General features: G+C 34.8%; 1 protein-coding gene across 1 annotated transcript in view; it reads left to right on the plus strand.

Moving 5' to 3' along the window:
* The window catches only part of EDIL3 (EGF-like repeats and discoidin I-like domains 3), a 508,872-nt gene extending 491,758 nt beyond the window's left edge, over positions 1-17,114 (plus strand). Inside the window, exon 9 of the mRNA XM_012638396.1 lies at positions 16,912-17,114. Coding sequence (XP_012493850.1) covers positions 16,912-17,061 — 150 coding nt within the window. The 3' untranslated portion in view covers positions 17,062-17,114. The remainder of the gene's footprint in view (positions 1-16,911) is intronic.
* The last annotated feature ends 3,519 nt before the right edge of the window (positions 17,115-20,633 follow it).

The following is a 20,633-nucleotide window of genomic DNA, read 5'->3' on the forward strand; positions in this document are numbered from 1 at the left end:
GGGCTGTGGGTGTGGAGGTCTGATGTAGATCCAGACACAAGATTACTTCAGGAAAACAATCTCAAAATATAGCAATTTTCTAGTTTTACAATAAGTTGTATAAAATTCTAAAACTGTATAAATGACTTTTGTGATTTTTTTAGTCAGAACCAACTAAGCTTCAGAAAATAAATGCCAAAGAAAAATTATATATGTACATAGAAGTGTCATAAATATTCATATGAAGGTATATGTATGTGTGTGTGTACATACATACCAAAAGTCAATTGGCTAAAAATAATGCCTTGTTCTCTTCATTGAGATGTCAGTTTCTGACCTCCCTCCCACAGCATTCACAAGAATTATAATTTACTTCAGTATTCTGCATTTTTTTACTGAAATTCCACATTAAATCTCTTGTAATTGAGCCTGTGATGGAATTATTATTACAGTCTATACATTTTTATTTTTCACTTTATAGTCTACAGTATTTTCTAACATTTAACTTCTATATTTCTCTACAACATGGATTCAGGTACATTTTTTATTTGCAAGTCAAATGTTCCTTTGCTCTTATGAAAGTGACATTTGTTTTATACTCTTGGAGCTGTTTTGTACTGCACTTAGCAGGAAAACTGCAAAACTTGACAGACACTTTCAGTATTTAATTTTTCAAGTTATAAGCCAAAGAAAAACAATAATAAATTTCAGTAAGTGTACTTATATGGAAAAATTAGAATTGAAAATGGGTTTTCTCATCCAATATATTAGTCATATGTCAAGGTATTTAAATAAACCTGAATTCACACCATAGGAGCTTTCTTCTTTGAGGAATAAAGAAGATGGTAATATTCTTTTTCACCTCTCTCCCTGAAATTACCCAGGTTTTTTAAAAGTATAAGTTGAAAAAAATTGAATGTCTACTCAGATTTTCCATAAAAAAAAATAAAAATCCCTGTTTCCAGTAAGACTCTGTTGGTCCTTAAAGATGAATGGCACATATTCATCAAGAAAAATACTGCAACATCTTGGGGAACTCTCCAGTTCAGTGGTTACCAAAATTGTCGAATCATAACAGTCATGAGGAGAGCTTGTTCAAAAATGCAGATTTCTGGGCCCTGCCTTAGACTCTCTGTAGAGGAGCTGGGAATCTAAATGTTTACAGAGACCCCAGCTAATTTGAATAATTAACAAGTCTGAGAAAGATGACTCTAATTGGTGCCAAAACCAAAATTGAATTTTTGAAAATTAGTTTTGTAGTTTTCTAGTCAGAATGGAATTTATTATAATTCTCTAGGACTTTGGCCTCTAATTGGTCAGTGGAAGTCAATATGAATCAATGTCAAAAATAAGTAGATTTTAATAAGTTTGCCAATTCCCTTATGAAAATCAGAAAGTAAACACATTCAATTTAAATAAAATTTAAATCAAAATAATAGATTTATGTAGTTTAGAACACAGATATGGTGGGGGAGCATCTACACGGAAGTCACACTGATACTCATTCCATTGTGGTTAGCCTGGCAGTTATTGACTACTCTATGCCAGACACTGTATGGGGAAAAAAATCTGAATATGACATAGTACCTCAAAAACTCCTAGTCTAATGAGGAGTTCAGGAAAGGTGGAAATACTTTGATTCAGTCTGCTTATTTTTGAATAATCCATATGGAATCCAGGAAGTATAATATCTGATAAAATAACTTTAGGCAAGAGTTAGCACATAGGTGATGTCAGTTTCATCCAAGTCTGTGATTCTCCAGTAGAAGAGTCAAGTCCCCGGCCTTTCTCAACCTCCTTCCCTTTCTCAACATGGGTGCAAAAAGTAGAAGCAACAACTTCACCGATCCTCATTAATAAAGCCACCAGCTATAATCTGTTTTGAAGGATGCATTCAAATTCAACAGTAATTACAGATGCCACAGAGCATCCTGTCATTCCTGCTGAAGTGGGCACTTTTAGGGAACAGAAATTGAATTTGAATGTTTAAAGTCCCCAAAGTCCAACTCATGGGTAAGTCAGAGGTCAGATGAGTAGTCGATAATAGTCGTGCTGTTCTTTTGAAATTTGATCTGGGTGAGAAACTTAGACTCTGCAATCTTCCTTAGAAGGTAAATAAGATGGAATCCTCAGTGGCAATCAGGGAGGAGGAAGGTGACAGCAGGGAAAACCCAAACAGAATAAATTAGTCTTTCAAGAGGAAGCACCTGCACGTTTCTGAGCAGCAGGATCAAGGACAGTTTCTCTCCATGCTATTAATATGTGGAGACCATTAGGTTCACCCAGTCAGAGACCTGTTGCTGTTTTCAAATAAGGCAGAGAGGGAAAGAAAGGAAGCTGCATGTGTAAAAGCAATTTCCAAGAGCTAAGCAACTTTATACAAAACACTAGGATTCAACAATAGCAAATGAATTGTCCCCCTGCATGATAGAGATTCACATGTGGTCACTTTATTTTATTTACTGAGGTGTTTGATGGGTGAGTAACTTAATTGAAACTAAAGCTAAGGAGAAAATAATGTAGTTTCAGCATCGTTTCAAAATAGGATATTGTTATTTAAATAAACACCATTTGGTATCAACTACTATGTCGAAGTTTATCTGCATTTTTCCTTGCCGTAATTCAACATTATGGGACATGACTAGAATATGTGTTGGTATGAAGAATATACAATTGTCTATATTTACATAAATGTGGATGTTATTAGGTTTTCCAACTTAAGACACCCACCTGAGAATGTTTCTACTTTGGCAGAATGTAAAGTTCTGTGACAAGTTCACCCTTTTAAATTTTAAATTATATTAAATAGCCCCATCCAACAGTGGGTAGAGGGAGAGGGAGATAATAGTTAATGCCCTGGTCTCATTTTTAATGCAATAATTACCACATGGAATTAGGGTTTTTTTGGTTTTTTTCTTTTTTATTAAGTGCAGTGTTAGGGGGAAATGTGTTCATCAAGTCTGAATGAAGACATATAATAAGCAGAAACAAAATATTTAGTGAAAACATGTAAATAAAGAAGTTCAATTATTTTTGTAATCTATATGTCTTAGTACATTCAGGCTGCATTAACAAAACACCATAATCTGAGTAGTTTATAAACAACAGAAATTTATTTCTCACAGTTCTGGAGGCTGGGAAGTCCAAGATCAAGGCACTAGAATATAAAGCTTTTGTTTAGGGCACACTTTCTGGTTCATAGATGGTGACTTCTGGCTTTGTCCTCACATGGTAGAAAGGGGGCAAACAAGCTCAGTATGGTCTCTTTTTTAAGGGCACTAATCTCATTCATGAGGGCTTCACTCTCATGACTTGATCACATCCCAAATGTCTACTTCTTAATAACATCACCTTGGAAGTTAATATTTCAACATAGAGGGATACATAAACATTCAGTCCATTGCACGATATATGCTAAATGCCAAATTCAAGGCAATTATGTAGTTCATTATGTAGCTTTTATTTATTTTACTTTATTTTATTTTATTTATTTTTTGAGACAGGGTCTTGCTCTGTTGTCCAGGCTGGAGTTCAATGGCATAATCATAACTCACTGTAGGCTCCAACTCTTGGGCTCAAGCAATCCTCTTGCCTCAGCCTCCTGAGTAGCTAGGACTGCAGGCACGCACCACCACACCTGACTAATTTTGTTGTTATTATTATTTTTTGTAGAGACAGGGTCTTGCTGTGTTGCCCAGGCTAGTCTTGAACTCCTGACCTCAAGCAATCCTCTGGCCTCGGCATCTCAAAGTGATGGGCCCTGCCATGTAGCTTTTATAATTTATGCCTTTGCCAAAAATAGAATGGAATGCCTGTACATTTTGCTAAGGCCTCTGATCAAGAAGGCCATATCTCAAGAAATATCCAAGTACCAGAGAATTAATTTAGCAAAGTGAAAGTGGTTTGCATGCCTAGATCCATCTACTGAACTGGGAAGGGACAACCCAGTTAAACAAATTTGAATTCAGAAAGCACAATATTATCACAGATGAGTAGTGTGATAGCAGTTATTAAAGTACACAGAGAAAAACATAATGGAGACCCATGTATTAGAACCAGTTGTGAAGTAGTGGGCCTGAGGTCAGAAACAAGGCAGAAGACTGGATGCAAGTCCAGAGGCAAATAGACAGCTGCATCAGCTACAAGGAGGTCTGTGCTTCCATTTCCATGTTTAACATGGGCTCCAAGTGTCCTACCTATCCAAAGATGTTTGTTCTTGATCCTGGAGTGAAGCAGGGTTTAAGAGCAGGAAAGGAAGGGGAGAACAGGAAGTGGGCTGATGCGATAGACATGAGCAGAGAGAGGGTTAGGACCTTATATAATTATAATCATAGAATAGAGCAACTGCTCTATGCTGGAAACATAATAAAAGACAAGCTAGGATGACAGACTAGCCTGGGAACAATGAGAAGACATTTTATCTTAAGGACTTCCATTAATTTTAAGAAATCATTCAGTTTATTTGGAGAAATCAGTGGAAAACCAGTTGTTTGTCTTCAAGGATCTATTTTGATGTTTCTAAGAAAAATCTCTGTATGCTCTTTCACATTTCTAATATTAAATACTGGCAATGTAAAATATTTTGGCCAATAGGCATATAATTTTCTTGGTGGTATTTGGATTTGTAAACCCTGTACATTAGAAAACAGAAACAAAAGTAGAGTGCAGTCTGACAACACACCATCAGATGGTAGAAACAAGCAAATAAACATCAGGCACAAAATCCACAAAACTCACCAATTTGGGAGTGGAATGGGAGCAAGGAATAGGAAGAACATCCCTGCTGCCATGACTGTTATTTCATAGCCTCCCAGCACAGAGGCTATGAAACATCCTTTTCAATAAGTTTATGGAAAAAAGAGAAAAAAATTCAGGGCAATACAATAATGAGGAATTAATATTTGTTTTTTCTTTTTTTGTTGTTAATTATCTTATGTCCCAAAAATGTAGACCTTCATTTTTTCCAGGGAATTTGCTATGCTACCTTAAAATCTGAAACTATATAGTTGTTCTAGTTAACAGATGTTTCTGAAAAAATGAAAAAATATGTGTGAAAAACACAAGGAATATGTTACATAGCAGTGTTATTAAAGCAAAATGTTCATAAATGAAAAATAACAAATTTTTTTTTATTATTACATACTTCATTACCTTAATTTCCCCAATGTTCAAATGCCAAAAAGTTTATAATTTCCTAATTTTTATCTTCTCAATTCTCCGTCACTCATCAGAAATCAATAAAAAGGTTTAGACTGAAAATTCTGAATATTTCATGTTTATGTTTGACTTATTAGACACACATAAGTGTATAATGACAACATTTCATAATGGGAAAAAAAATTACTCATGTTTTATTTAGGTTATGCTTCTACTACTACTATGAAGAACCATTAAGTATTAGCCCAACTATGACTCTATGCATTGATTAAAAATGCTAACAAATGAAAAATATTGATTAGTGATAGGTCCCCAATAGAATAATGAAGGATATTATTATAAGCTTTAATAAATTATTTAAAATTCAAGGACGTTATCATTCATTAAAAGGCATTGAGGAATCTGATGAAAGCAGGAGAGCTTATCTGAGAAAAAAATGATTAGTATTTTTATTAGAAAAGTTACAGATGCCTATTTGCTGTGAATCTGGTAGTTTTCTTTTCTACTTGGAAAATGAGTGCTTAATCAATCTGAGTATGACAGAAACCATGTCATTGTTTTGATTGGTGGAACTACGCATCTTATTGACTAGAATACAGCAAAAAATATGAACCCATTTCATTTCTAAATAATGACCAAACAACTAATATTGTGATTGTTTACTATAGTATATTTCGAGGACAAAAATATGCTCAAGGATATTCGTTCCACATGGTACATATGTCATTTTTACTATGCACCATCACACCATCAACTACAATATGTTAAGCAGTTACAAGTCTCTCCTTTAACACTTTCAAAATGATTTAATTAATGTTCCAGTCTTGTTCTACTTTTTCATAGTTTAAATCTGAAAAAGAATTAAAAATGCCTTTTATATGTCCATGTTTATGAGAAGCAATAAAAAGATTTCTGAATCTGCCACACCCTATAAAATGAACCATGACTTTCATATAGTTTTTTGTTGTTGTTGAATCCCTAAGAGAAAACGTATTAATTTGTGTGGAACACTCTTGGGACAAACACATCTTTGCCAAGCCCCCTGGGGCCCTTATTAAAGAGGCAACACGTCTTTCATTATCATAAAGCTTCTGGTATAATTTGAGACACAAAACTAATTAAAAATAACTTTAAAAAATATGGATTTAGTGATTATACTTATGTGAAGGGGCATTCCTCTCAGTTTTTCTGAAGCTATGAACAGAGGACCAAACCTCAGAAGACTGAACACAAGAACTAATTTCCTTATTTCCAATAAAGCTAGAGACAAAATTAATTTTGAACAGAAAAATGAGATGTTTAATAGTTAACAATAATTAAAGGAAATCCCTCCTCATAAGAGTGAAAATAATATTACTTTTAAATAAGAAAATTGCACTTTTATTTCTTTTCTTCCTTTGGTTGTACTCCAATAAGTGTTATAATAGCAAAGTTGACTCTTCCCTTCTCATATCAAGATATCGATTATATTTTAATAATCAATATGGCTCTCAACTGATTAAGAAAAAAAAGACCCAGAATTTAGCTCAGTCCAAAGCAGAGTTTGTACTTGCTCAGCTTAGGGCCAGAGTTCCCTATGTTCTTCATTTAGGGTTGCCAGATTTGACAAATAAAAATACAGGACACCCTGTTCAATTTGCATTTCAGATAGACAATGAATTTCCTTTAGTATAAATATATCCCAAGTATTTGCTCTTGCAACCTTGTCTCCAGTTAAGACCTCCCAGATCATCCGGCTAGACTAGTCCACTAAGGATACCCAGGAGAGAGGATATGTGCCTACGGAGTGCACACATCCACACCTATGCACCCAGCTCCAGCTCTAAGATTCCACTGTGCCACCTCATCATCCACCTCCAGGATTATTTTCTCTCACTCTCCAGCATTCTCTTCTCCTCACCAGTCTGTCTTAGAAGACACATGGCTGAATGCGTAAATCACTTCTGTGTTCATACGTAGAGCTCTATATTAAGTCATTTCTGACAGGGACAGGATGAAACTCCTCAAAGAGACTTGGAGTAAGGAAAAGTTTCCAAATGTAGAGTGAAAATTACCAAAGACACCAGTTTCTCCTCTATCACATTATTTCTACATCTATTACGAAGGAGTAGAGTCAGGCTACAAATTGTTCTGATGAAACGGAAAATACCCAGTGTGATTTAGGAGAATATTTTGTGAGGTGAGCTTTGAGTTTCAACAGAGAGACAGGTTGCTCTGTACTTTTATAGAAACGGGGAAAGGCATTTCTACATTTCTGATGATAGGCTAAAAAGAAAAAAGTAGATGCTCTTACTTTCTGACTACTCCTGGTAGTATCTCCTGGAGATATCTTGAAAAGCAGATGATTTTCCAATTCTATTTTTTCTGCAGGAATATTTCTTATGGCAGTCAGAATCTGAGTACTAGAAGACAGATAGTTTAAATATATAGCCACAGTTTAGAATGGCATATTTTATGTTTCATAAATCTTTATGGGCAATCATCCTATGTGATATATTTCCTGGGATATTCTTGTTACTTAAGGAGACTTTCATCATAAAAGAAGTTAAATATGATAGTATGTCCTACCTACTGACTTTTAGACTGTGCATTCTAAATGCCAATGAGTTTGGGAGAAGGAAGAGAGCAGTCAACAGAGTTAGAATCTTTTGTTTTGATTTTACACTGGGTCTTTTCCTCAGGGTCGAGACCTAACACTAAAAGGTAATAAGAACTTCTGATTTTTAGAAAGAGGTTCTTTGGCCTCTTTCTAAAAAGCTGACAGTTTTCCAGCTACTTGAAGCCACGATTATGGAAGAAAATAGTGCATGGAATGAATGGAGATGGCTACCCTGCCCCCAGCCCCTTCTGCCTTTCATCTGGATGGGTTGGTTCTTAGCAATTCCTAGCTCAACGTGTCACTCTCTCACTATGGACTAAGGAAGCACACATATCACATATGCCAGCCTGCCAGTAATAGAGATTGATATTACTTGGGAGAATTAATCTCATACCTTTTTGAGGTCAGTTATATGAAAGGCCAGAAGTTAAAAGTCCTCAAAAATACTCTCAAAGATGTGTTATTTCCTCCTCTTTCCTGGCACTCTCAAATTCCCGAGTATACTTGGGAGGCTGAGGCGGGAGGATTGCTTGAGCTCAGCAGTTCCAGACCAGCCTGAGAAAGAGTGAGACCCCATCTCTACTAAAAATAGAAAAAATTAGCTGGGTGTAGTGGCACATGCCTCTAGTCGCAGCTACTCAGGAGACTGAGGCAGGAGGATCACTTGAACCCAGGAGTTTGAGGTTGCTGTGAGCTAGGCTGACACCAGGGCACTCTAGCCTGAGCAACAGAGTGAGACTCTGTCTCAAACAACAACAGCAACAACAACATCAACAAAAAAAACTCCAGAGTATCCAAGAAAGAATGAATTTTAGAAAGGGATCACATAGCTCTCTTTCCCAATCAAGAATTAAATATTAGCCAACCAACTTTCAGTCAATTACAGAAAAACCAAAGAGAATCTATGGCAATTTTAAAACCAATTTTAAAAGGGCCAAAAATATGACCCTTTATTGCCAGAATAAGAAAAAGAAAAGACAACACATTTGCATTTTTTTGGCCAAATATTATTGGAGTCTCCCATAGTGCATTTTGAGGGGGGAAAAAAAAAGCCTATCAATCAGAAAGAGCAATAGAGTGCAAATAATTTTGAAAGAATTCTGAGTAAACATCAAATTTGTGGTGTAGTAAAAAACTTCTTGGGATATAATCAGAGATTTATATACGTTGGGAACATGAAGCAAAGCCAGATCAGTTCAGTGAAATGTAGCATTCCTTGAAGCCAAAGCTCTTCTTTTTTACATAGTTACAACAGAGAGCAAACTTTAGAGCCATAAGAAATTTCCTGAGAGCAACAATGGGAGTGGGAATATTTTTTTTAGAGAATCCATATATTCATTTGATGTTTTAAAAGGATTCAGGCACGAGTATAAGAGACACTGTGGAACTTGTCCTCATGTTTTGCTTTTCACTTCTCCCAATCAAGCAAAAATGTTCTACAATTGGACTTTTGAAGTTAAATAGGCAGTCTCCATATAATTTTATGGAGAGAGCTTGGGAAGCAAAGAAATCTCTGAAGCAACCAGATTTTTAAAAGGGCTATGGAACAAAACATAATTTTGGAAGCAACACAGATAAAAAATGGTATCCACTATGAATCATGGTTATATATATATGGATATAACCATGCTCTATAACTTTCAGAAAGACTGACTGCAGTGTCTTAGGTGATTTCAAATTAATTCCAAGTAGATGGCCAAAGTAATACTTCTCAAAGAACTTACAAGCCTTTGAAGAAATGATATTAAAGAAATGCAGGGGAATAAAGATGTTGAATGTTTTATTACGGAAATATAAAAGAGAACAAGTAACACTAGTTGTTTGGTATATTTATTAGGTTTATGTTCATAAGAATCAATATTAATATCATCCAGAAATTAAAAATAAGAAGAGCAAGTAACAGAGAGAGAGTAGAACCTAAGACTAGAGGGTTTAGAGCATGTATCCATGGGCCAAAATAAATACATTTCAGTGAATTGTCATGTCAGGATTTATTCAAATAATCAGAAAAGGGAGTGATATCACAATTAATTTTGAAGCCTGAATATCTGTCACAGGCTGGCACATGATGCTGGGAAAGTTTTAGATGCAACCCTTTCAGCCAATTGAGATCCCTTTTCCAACTGTCAATGTTAAAAATATAAAAAATTCTTCTCTGAAATATATGACCCTTCAACACCCATTACTCATTGCCAAGTTTAGGATTCTCCAAACCTGTCCTCACTTCTGACGCCAATTGCACATTCAGAGTTCCCCGAGACCATCCTCGGGTTTGATACTTCACTAGAACTCACAGGACACATTTAAAATTATTATACTCACAGTTATAGTTTATGACAGTGAAAAGATAGAGATACAAATCATCAAGGGGGGAGGCATTTGGTGCAATGTGCAGGAGAGTTCCAGGCATGAGCTTTCAGTCCTCCTCTCCCAGTGGAGTCTTGGAGAGTGATAATTTCTCTCAGCAATCATGTGGGACAATAAGCCAGCTTTCTGCCAACCAGAAAGCTCACCTTAGCCTTGATATCCAGAGTGTTCATTGAAGCTCAGTCATGCAGACATGATTGACCATCTGTATGGCTGAACTCAGTCTCCATCCCCTCCAGTGATCAAGCTGACCCAAAGCCCCCACTGTAAATCACAATGTTGTCATAGACAATCTGGTATGGCTCAAGGGCCCTGGGTAAACAAAGACACTCTTATAAGACAGGGCTTTCCGAGGGCTTAGAGATTACTTCCGAGGAGCTAAGGGCAGAAGCCAGACTTCTCTTTGGGTAAGGTTAATCTTTTACTGCACATTTATATTACACAAAGTTGGGTGGACTGCATTCTCATCACTGGAATGACATGTGTCTGCAAACACTACGCCTATACTAGATTCAACCCATCCTGAACTCTGCAGAAGAAACGTTCACTAGAGAAAAGATTTAATAGTCAGTAATTTCCTTCAAGAGAGTACACACAAGCAAACTCAAGATTAAGATGTGACTTGATATGTCTTACTTGCAAAGAAAATAAGATGATCACCTCCTACTGAGACAGAGAAATAAAGCGATTATTTAATGTGTTATAGCTAGTGGGCAGTATGAAAACAAGGCCTCTTTGCATTTGATCTTTTTTACCTGTACACACGTGATATTTTCACAAATTGGGACATGTAACTTTGTCACCATCTGTGGCTCCACTTTAAAGTCCCATGTATACATTTTTGTTGAATTTCTTCCCATTTGACTACACATAGAAATGTTTACCTGCTGATGGATTGTTTCAGTTAACTATGACCTTACTTCATCTGCAACTTTGGAGGGCAATTGTTTCTACTCAGGATGCTTTGGGAGGGAACACACTGTGGCAGCATTCTCTGTTCCTCTCTGTCAGGAAGATTTTTGCTGCAGATCGCTGGGCTGTCTTATAGTGAAGGCTGATCTCCCGCTCATTCTTCTGCAGACTGGTGATCAATGTAGACTCTTCTTAACACAATCTGCTATCTCCAGCCAAAGCCCTTTTTTTCTTTTTCTTTTGGTGAACCTCTTAGAAAATAATAATCAATAGGCACTATTTTCCAAAGGAACATTCCCTAGAATATTGAAATTTACCTGAAAAGTAGTTTCTTCTTTCCTTATTACATCTGAAAGAATGTACTCATATTTAGACTAATTTTGTTACAGAGCTTCATTGGTTTAGTGGAATTGATTGCAGAGGAAACCATCAAGAATGATATACCAGCCATTCAATCATGAAATAGTTTCAGGATGCTGGTAAATTTTCTTAGAAAATTGAGTTTACTGCATAATAGCTGGAGCTATGTTGGCTAAAAGAATTAAACTTTGGTTTCAAACTTTTTATATTCAGTCACTAACAGAAGTTTCATACAAGCAAAACTTCCAAGACAATTTTTTTAATCTGATACAGATTTATACCACTAAATGAAATTTATAAAACAATTTTCTATACATTTTAACAATTTCGTGTTTACTTTTCAAGAAAATTTTTGATTTTTAAAATGCTCCAATATAGGGCAAAGTAGAATATAAATTAAATTGCAGATTAGCCTAAAATATTATTGACAATCTAGTCATAGAATTAAAACAATGAAGGCTTTCTTCCAAACACTATGCAAATAGAAAAAAAGTTACGTTTTACTCCATTCATGCATACTAATTCAGTGAAAATTTTCATAAGACTTTAAATCACTTAAAGCATTGATTCAAGTTGTAACTTTAAATTTTTGACTGTCTAAAAAATTTAAGTAATGTTGATACTAAGCTTATAAAAATGAGTTTTATGATGCTGAACCACAAGCTAATAAACATCTGTCCTTTATGTCACCCCAAAACTCAGATTTTATATTCACATGATGTATAAATAGTTACTTTATAAAACAGATTCAAGTAAAAAAATGAGAAAATCCTGGCTTAAGAGAAATTCTATGAAAAAAGTAGAGTTTATTTGACCATAAATCAATCTACTATAACCCAAAATGTAATATAATAGTTTTAAATCTTAGACTTCATTGATGGAAGTTTCCATTCACAACAAAAGTGCACTCTATGTTTTGAGCTGTTCATCATATGAACCACATTCTACGTCCAAATAAATACCACAGTTTCATTGATTCATAGTTAAACCAGAGGGTATCTAATGGAATACAATCAAGATGGTGACAAGTCTGAAAATCATCTAACATGAGGAACTTTTTAAGGAACCATAAATGTTTATCCTGGAGGATTGAATTTGAGTTTTTGAGAGGTTTGTGTTAGTTATTGTGAAGTATGTCAAAGGTTCTTTCAATGAGTTAGATTTGTCTTATGCTCATTGAGAATAAAGTACTAGGATTAATACATTGAAGTTAGAGAGATATAGTTCAGCCTAATAAAAAGATAGCAAACTGTCCAAATGCATACGTACCCTAATCTGTTGAAGCTTGCTTTGAATAGGCTGAAAGTTCCATGTCATAAATATTAGAGAGGGAAGCTGATGCCAGCAGATCTCTGAGTTCTCTTCCAAGTCTCAGATTCTTTCATTATATGGGTAAAATTAGATAAAAACAGGGTTTCACAGGGATCAGAGCTAGAAAAGACTGTTCTTATCTAACTTCTCTAAAAGCACTCAGTATGAAAGGATAAATAATTGCAATTATGTGTACTAAATAAAGAATTCTTAGCTGTCATCCCCCACCTTGCACACACACACACACACAAACACACATATATGCTGCCCTAGGGAAATGGATTTTGATCTTTGTCCTCTATTCCTTAAGCACACCAGGTCAGTGTACAGGTATAGTCAATAAAGCCAATGGTATACCAGATACCACTAAGAAGGCAAATGTGAACAACAGACAAAACTTGAGAACATTTCTTTCATCTTTGTATTTCCACAATATCTGGAATCCTAGATGTGATTCTAGTCTCCACATATCAGAAGAGAAATAATGAAATCTATATGGGGACAATCAAAAGGCCAGAGGGATGAAGTGGCAGTCACTTGAGATCTCACTAAAATACTCACTGTTTAGGCTTGAAGAGCTAAGGGAGGCTATATAAAATTGCTGACAACCACTCGCTGTTTGGACAGTCTGAACGTAAGTTCCAAAAGGTTAGAACAATGGGAATCTCTTTAAAACTTTTAATGAGTTCAGTTTAGGACAAATAAAAAGAAGTACATCTTCACGAACGAGATAATTTTCTAAAGAAATAGTATGTGCAAGAAATCCCCAAAGAATTCTTTGATATTCAGAGCCCTATTTCATAACCACTAAAAGCAGCTGAGATATTCCCACCTCTCTGATTGTCATGGAGGATAATCCTCCCTTCCTCCGTCGTCCTTGGCAGCCTCCTATTGATGACGTCTGCACTGGCCTGAATAGACATTGGTCCCTAACACAGAATGACAAGTGCTGTTTTACAAAAAATGTAAAAATATTGCTGGAAGCAACATTTAAGTGTTTTATTTTATCTGACATTCTCTTATAATATCTGATATATGAATCCTCACTAGAATCCGATTTGAATTTTATTTTGCATCACAGGGGAGTTAACATGTGAAAACAAAATTCAAGATCTCAGCTACATTGAGGGAGTCATATTTTTCTCTCTTATCTTCTCTTTGGTTGTAATTATGGAAGCCTTTCCAAAGTACCTTGGGTGCCTTTTTCTTCAGGCCCCATATGTTAGGAACAGCCTGAGAGACCCGTAAGCATTATTATGTTTGAATACATCAGCAAATTTGTCATGGGCTAATTATCCTCCTCCCTAAATGGAAACTTGTGCATACTTTTTGTAAAAATTTCTAAATCAAACTGTGTCTTTCTCATATAAATATTTTTCCTTTTAGATGGAGATCTCATGTTCTCCATTAGTCTTTTCAGACTTCAATTTAAGTCGAGGTGCTTCTATCTCTAAAGTGTGCATGTGAAAGCACTTTTCTACCATCTTACAGATTTTATGAAGTTAACTAAAAATACTGTGTTTGCATTCCTTTGGCAGGCAAAATATTGAAATAGCATTCTTGAGCAGGGTCTTCCTAATGCTGGAGACAAGAGAGTGCACATGTGCCACACGTTTACACAACAAGTACAGGACGTCATCCCAGAGTTGGCGAGTGTGTGCTTTGTTCTGTGCTGCGTCGTTAGTGAGAAACCTCGGAAAATTAGAGTGTATTTTCAATACTTTTAGACCATGGATTGGGTGATTTCAGTATAGATTTGGGGTATTTTTCTGGGGGTACTTTTGTTTTATAAATTATCCTGTTTTATGAAACTTCACTTATTTTCTTAAAATGAGCATCCAAATATCTATGATTTTCACATATTAATTCAGAAATTTCATAGTTGTATGCAATTTCAGAGCTAATGTAGTTTCTTTGCATATGTTCTTCATTATAAAAAAATAAGTATCACCAATAATTCAACTAATGCTTTTTGGGTTGATAGTTCCTTATCGAAACCTGTGCTGAAGAGCAGACACGAGAAAACTGTTTCTTCCTACATTTCTTCCCAAACGTGGTATCAAACTATATTTTGGGCTGTTATAGATCTCGCAATGAAAGTTAATGAATTTAAACTCTATTATCCCAAGGATATATATTAAGCTGACTAGCAGGGCTACAAAATTGTACTTTAGATTCCATGTTCAATTGTAACACCACAATCTCAGTGAAGCACTTCAATCTAGCATCGTATGTCAGAGAGAATGCCAGCAAACCAGAGCTTATTTTCTGCCTTTGCAATGACAACCTCTCTCAAGATTTTTGGTGTTTTCATTGTGTGCCCTGTACATAGGAGCTTTTGCTGACAGAGGCACTGTTACTTAGTAACACGTTCCAATCCAGAATGAGCTCTTCTTTGGTCAATGCAGGACAGAGCATTCCTGGTGATAAAATGCCCATTAAATGAACACGAATTTAGATATGCCAGCAGAACCAGCAGCACCAGCAGAAAGGCTAGCAACCTTGTCTGTTTCTTCTATTAATCAGAGCCATACTGTCTAATGCTTTAGAGAAAACTGCCTTTATTTTTTCTCTTTCCAATCAGGGGACCTTTTGTAACCACACAAGACTGAACCAACTTATTTTAGGAGGCCATTCTTAAAACATTATCTTTAATTTCAAAATGTTCAAAGATGTGGGTTAAGCAGTCTGTCATGTGACGATGGAGTTTCTTTTTTTTAATTTTTGAGAATTTCATGTTCAGGTCTCCCTTTGGCCACATAGTTATGTTATGTTTGGATCACAAACAAGAAAGAAAATCATCTTACAATTATAAGATGCTTCATAAAATTAAAAGAGAAAACCTTGAAGAGATTTTCACAATCCTAGTTAAGCTAAAACAAAAATATAGATATAAAATAGTTAGAAATGACTTTAATAAGAAATGTTCAGAATCTATATGGGAGAATACTGGTAAAATCTTCAAGTAAAGATTAAATAATATAAAAACCTCAGTTTTTCCCCAGATAATTTATAATTTAACGCCATTTCTAATGAGATCCCAGTGTTTTAATTTTGTTTTTCTGAAGCGGGCATTTGTTTAAGTTATTATAAAAGTTTTTTAAAGGGGAAGAAATGGCTATTAAAGACTCAAAAATGATGTTTAACAAAAGAAGAAAGAAGGAGAATAGTCAAGCAATGCAAAGCAAGATATGATAAGTGACAATGATCACAACAGTATTGTACGGATCTAGGAATTAATAGAGCAAGCAAAAAAAAGTAGTTCAAAAAGAGCATTGATTGGGTTGCCTTCTTTGTGGATGGGTTAATTTTATTCTCTATGTGACAAGAAGTAAGCAAAAAGGTATTGAGAAATGATATACAGAAATGATGTAAGCTGCTTCCATACTTGTTCTTTATTTTTTATTTTATTTAATTTATTTATTTATATTGAGGCAGAGTCTCACTTTGTTGCCCAGGCTAGAGCGCCGTGGCATCAGCCTAGCTCACAGCAACCTCAAACTCCTGGGCTCAAGTGATCCTCCTGCCTCAGCCTCCCGAGTAGCTGGGACTACAGGCATGTGCCACCATGCCCGGCTAATTTTTTCTATATGTTTTTAGTTGTCCAGCTAATTTCTTTCTATTTTAGTAGAGATGGGTCTCTCTCGCTTTTGCTCAGGCTGGTTTCGAATGCCTGAGCTCAAACGGTCCACCCACCTCAGTCTCCCAGAGTGCTAGGATTACAGGCGTGAGCCTCCATGCCCGGCCCATACTTGTTCTTTAAAACATCCTGCACAATCTACCAACTCTCCCTCTCCTTGCAGCTTTTTAATGTGGAAGCCACATGCTCCAGACGATGAGTGTACTTTGCAAGCAGCTTGGATCTCTGAGTGACTCCTTGTAAGAAAACACCTTCAGCAACCTGACAGACCAATGTCAGCCTGTGGCATAAGCAAAACAATGAATATCTGTTGCATTTAAAAAAAAAATGAGAGAAGCAGAGAGACAAAAATGGTAGACTTATGTATTCCTGCATTAGACAATTTTGCTTCATTTAACTCTTTAAATTAGGCATTAACTGATAATTTAAAATTATCATTAAAAAGAAGCTGCAATGTATTCAGAAAAAACAAAAATGAATAGTTATCAAACATCACATTTGGGGAAAATGTTTCAAACAAGAAAAAAAAAATAATTCCAAAGGAAAAAAGTGTATGTGATTGACCTTTTTTGCTCTTCTTTATTAGGTTTTCCAGGGCAATTTTGACAATGACACCCACAGGAAAAACGTCATTGACCCTCCCATCTATGCACGGCACATAAGAATCCTTCCTTGGTCCTGGTACGGGAGAATCACATTGCGGTCAGAGCTGCTGGGCTGCACGGAGGAGGAATGAGGAAACTCTACATCCCACAACCCTCTTCTCTATTTCCCTAGAAGTATTTCCATGGAATGAACTGTGCAAAATCTGTAGGAAACCGAATGGATTTTTTTCATGAAAAAGTGCTCACAATTATGGTAGGCCACTGTCTTTTTAAGGAGGTCTAAGCCTGCCTTTTCAATGATTTAACTTGATTTTTATTGGTCAAGTCTCTTAAGTAACATCACATTAACTGTGAATTACTTTCCTCATTGTTTTCTGAATTATTCACATTGGTTGAAATATATTAGGGAAAGAAAGTAGCCTTCTTTTTATAGCAAGGGTAAATAAATCTCAAAGTCATCAAATACAAGCAAGAGTTGATAGAGTTTTTACAATCAATACTCAACTAATTCTTATCAAAGGAATACTGCAATGTTAGCAATAAGGTATTTTTCTTCTGTATTGACTCTACATTATCCTAATTGTTTCCCTGTGCCTATCAAACACTGTCCATGTTTATAACAAAAATTTGAAGAAGAATCTGTAACATGAGGTACTAGTTGATATAATTCTCAGTTTACTTTCATTATTTCTAATCAGAGATTATATGACCTTTTTTCTTTTGCTTCTATTCTATATTCTTTATATTCCATATTGCCTGAATAACTCAATATTTTTCCTATTAACTTTCTCCTATTAGTTTCCTGAGAGAAGTGTCATTTTATTTATAAACATGGAACATGATTGAATATCAGTAGATGGGTCTGCATTTAATATCAGTATATTAAATCTGCAATTTGATTTTGAAGGAACTACATAATTTCCAAATACTTTATTTATAAAGAATCCCATACTACCAGTTTGCAAAAGGAACAACAAAATAATGTATTATATCCCTTTCAATTTAAATCTTCATTTTAATGGTATTTACATAGCTTTATATTTACCTTAAAATAATAGAATCATGAATTGTCTATTTTTTAAAAATTTTAGCAAATACTAACATAGTACTGCATAACTTGGCCAAGCATACTCATCATTTCTTTATCTTCACATTTCCTATGAAATTAAAATTTTATTGAGATTTGAAACTGGTAGTAGTTTCCCAGGAAAGCACATTGTGTAGTTATTTGTGAGCAGCAGAGTATTTACTAATGACAAAGTAGTAAACCATTTTCAAGATGAAAATATATTTCTATTTATTTTGTTTCAAAGGGCCAGCAAAAATAAGCAATTATCATAACAATTTGTTATTGACAATGGAGGTTTCATTGACATGTCTCTCAAATTAAAGCTCACATTGCCTCCGTAAATGTCTTCAACATCTAATTTATAAGCTTTACAAGTATTTATTTTATAAGGCTTAGACAGAATTATTGGAGTTTTAAATTAAGGGTCTTGGAAAAGAAAGGATGGTATGTGTATGAAATGTTAAGGTCCTACGCAACACTGCTAAGTTTTTTTTCCTTTAATATTTGTGCTGCATAACAAAAGCCACTAGACTGTTACTGTCTCGTCTGTTCATGTGTTAACAGCATTTCTTAATGATGTATATATGGAGTGGTCTTCAATCACAGTGAAGAATTTAAAGAGAAAGTCAATCATATCGGCATTTTTAATAAAAGCAAAATTTGTTGGTCTAAGAAACTAGCTGGCCACATGTTCGTTCCATGCCCCATGCTTTCTACTTCAGGTTCTCATTTTGAAATTATTGATTTGAAGCCTCTGAAATGATGATCAGTTTTCAACATCTTTCAAAAACAAAATTTCTATGTTGTCAGTATCGCCTTTTTTAAATAAATTTGAAGTTAGGAATTTAAAACATTTTTAATCGGCTAAACTTTAAAGACATGTGACAAATAATTACTTAGTTTCACAAATATACACACTTACCATCTAGCCAGTTGTCCTCATTTCTTCCAAGGTTTACTGTCCCACCAAATTTCTAGCTGTTTTCCTTTGCAGATTATGCATGATTCTTCATTCTTAAGAGGATATTTTTAAAATTATGAGTGATGCTTTGTGATGATTTACTTTTTCAAAATTACTGATGTCTTTATATGATGTTTTGAATTTTTTTCTACTGATAGCGGTTTAAAAAATATTTTCCACGGAAGTTGGTTAAAATTCAATGTCTTTTAGAAAGACGTTGAAATGGCGTTCTCTTGCTTTTACATTTTCTCTTTGCTTTATATGCTCTTCACAAGACAGCATGTCCAGTGGGATATCTATTGTCCCGTGATGCCCAAAATTGATGACAGCAAAGGATTCCCACATGTGTAAATACTGATAATTATTGTGAAGTGATAAAGTAGCTCTTGCGTCACGTGTATCAATGACATCAAAGAGAAGTAAAATTTATTCCATATAAATTCACACTAAAACAAATAAAATACCATAAGCAGAATACACAAAAGAATCACCTAGTCTTCACTATATTGAGTAACTATCACATGCTCATTTTATAATTTATGAAATTAAAATTTTAAGCATCTCCATTTTATCTACATCCTTTTAAAAGCATTTATTATAGTCATTAATTCTAATTTTAGGGTTGACTTTCTCTTTCTGAATGACTTCATAAAGATTGGTGTGAATTTTGAAGATTTGGGGTACTAACGATTATATCTTTGCTAGTCAACAAATTATGAAATATAATACTCAATTCTGGCATCTGATGTGTCAGCAAGTACAGAAATAACTATGACACAAATAACCTTTGCAAACTTTCAAGCTGTGTAATATCCCAATGTTGTTTTTTCTTTGTATATATACTTATATCATGTAGGATGTTGTAATATCAGTATGACCTTGTCTAGTCTTCAAACTTAAAATAAACTTTTGAAAACCTGGGATACTTTTGAAGCAGTTGTAATTAAACACATTTGTAAGAATACACAAATTGTCTGAATGTGAATGCCCACTAGTCTTGACCACATGCTTGATTTATTTTCTCTTTGTACAGGGCTGTTAAACAGATACGAGAAAATTCAAAATAACAATAGCCTCCAAATATATATTGACATCAGCTAAATTGGTCATTCCAAGGTTATTAAAATGTATACATTCATCCTACTCCTTTTAGTTATGGAAATTTTACTAGAATATTGATAATCCAAAGACTTTTTTTGCCTCATGTATAAAGTGCTGTGTTCCAGGACTGATCTGCCCATTGCTAATCAGATGATATTGCTATTGTTTCTATTGTTTTTTTCAGTTCATGATGCTCAGGAGTATAATGAAGAGATATAGGCAGTAGCAGTAGTAAGCAATAATGCAATGCTAATAATGTAATTACCATATAACTCCACTATTAATGAAAATTATAGCACTTGGGTTCTTTATAAATCCTGTTTCTGGCTCTGTGGAAGTCACTGGTGAAATATTAAATCTGTGTACCTCCTACTTTTTTGACATTTTCTTAGGATTCAAAAAATTTAAGGAAAATATTAAGATATTAAAGATTTGCTTCTTATTTGAGCTTCCATTAATTTCTGATAGCTCTCAGGACTTACTTGTTAAACATGTTTATGTATTTCTACGTGTTCCTGTTTAACCGCCTTTTAATATGAGTGGCTCAATAGGGTTGCATTGTTTGCCTAAGT

The sequence above is a fragment of the Propithecus coquereli genome, unplaced genomic scaffold (genome assembly GCF_000956105.1).
Source record: "Propithecus coquereli isolate 6110/MARCELLA unplaced genomic scaffold, Pcoq_1.0 Scaffold13, whole genome shotgun sequence".
Lineage (NCBI taxonomy): Eukaryota > Metazoa > Chordata > Mammalia > Primates > Indriidae > Propithecus > Propithecus coquereli.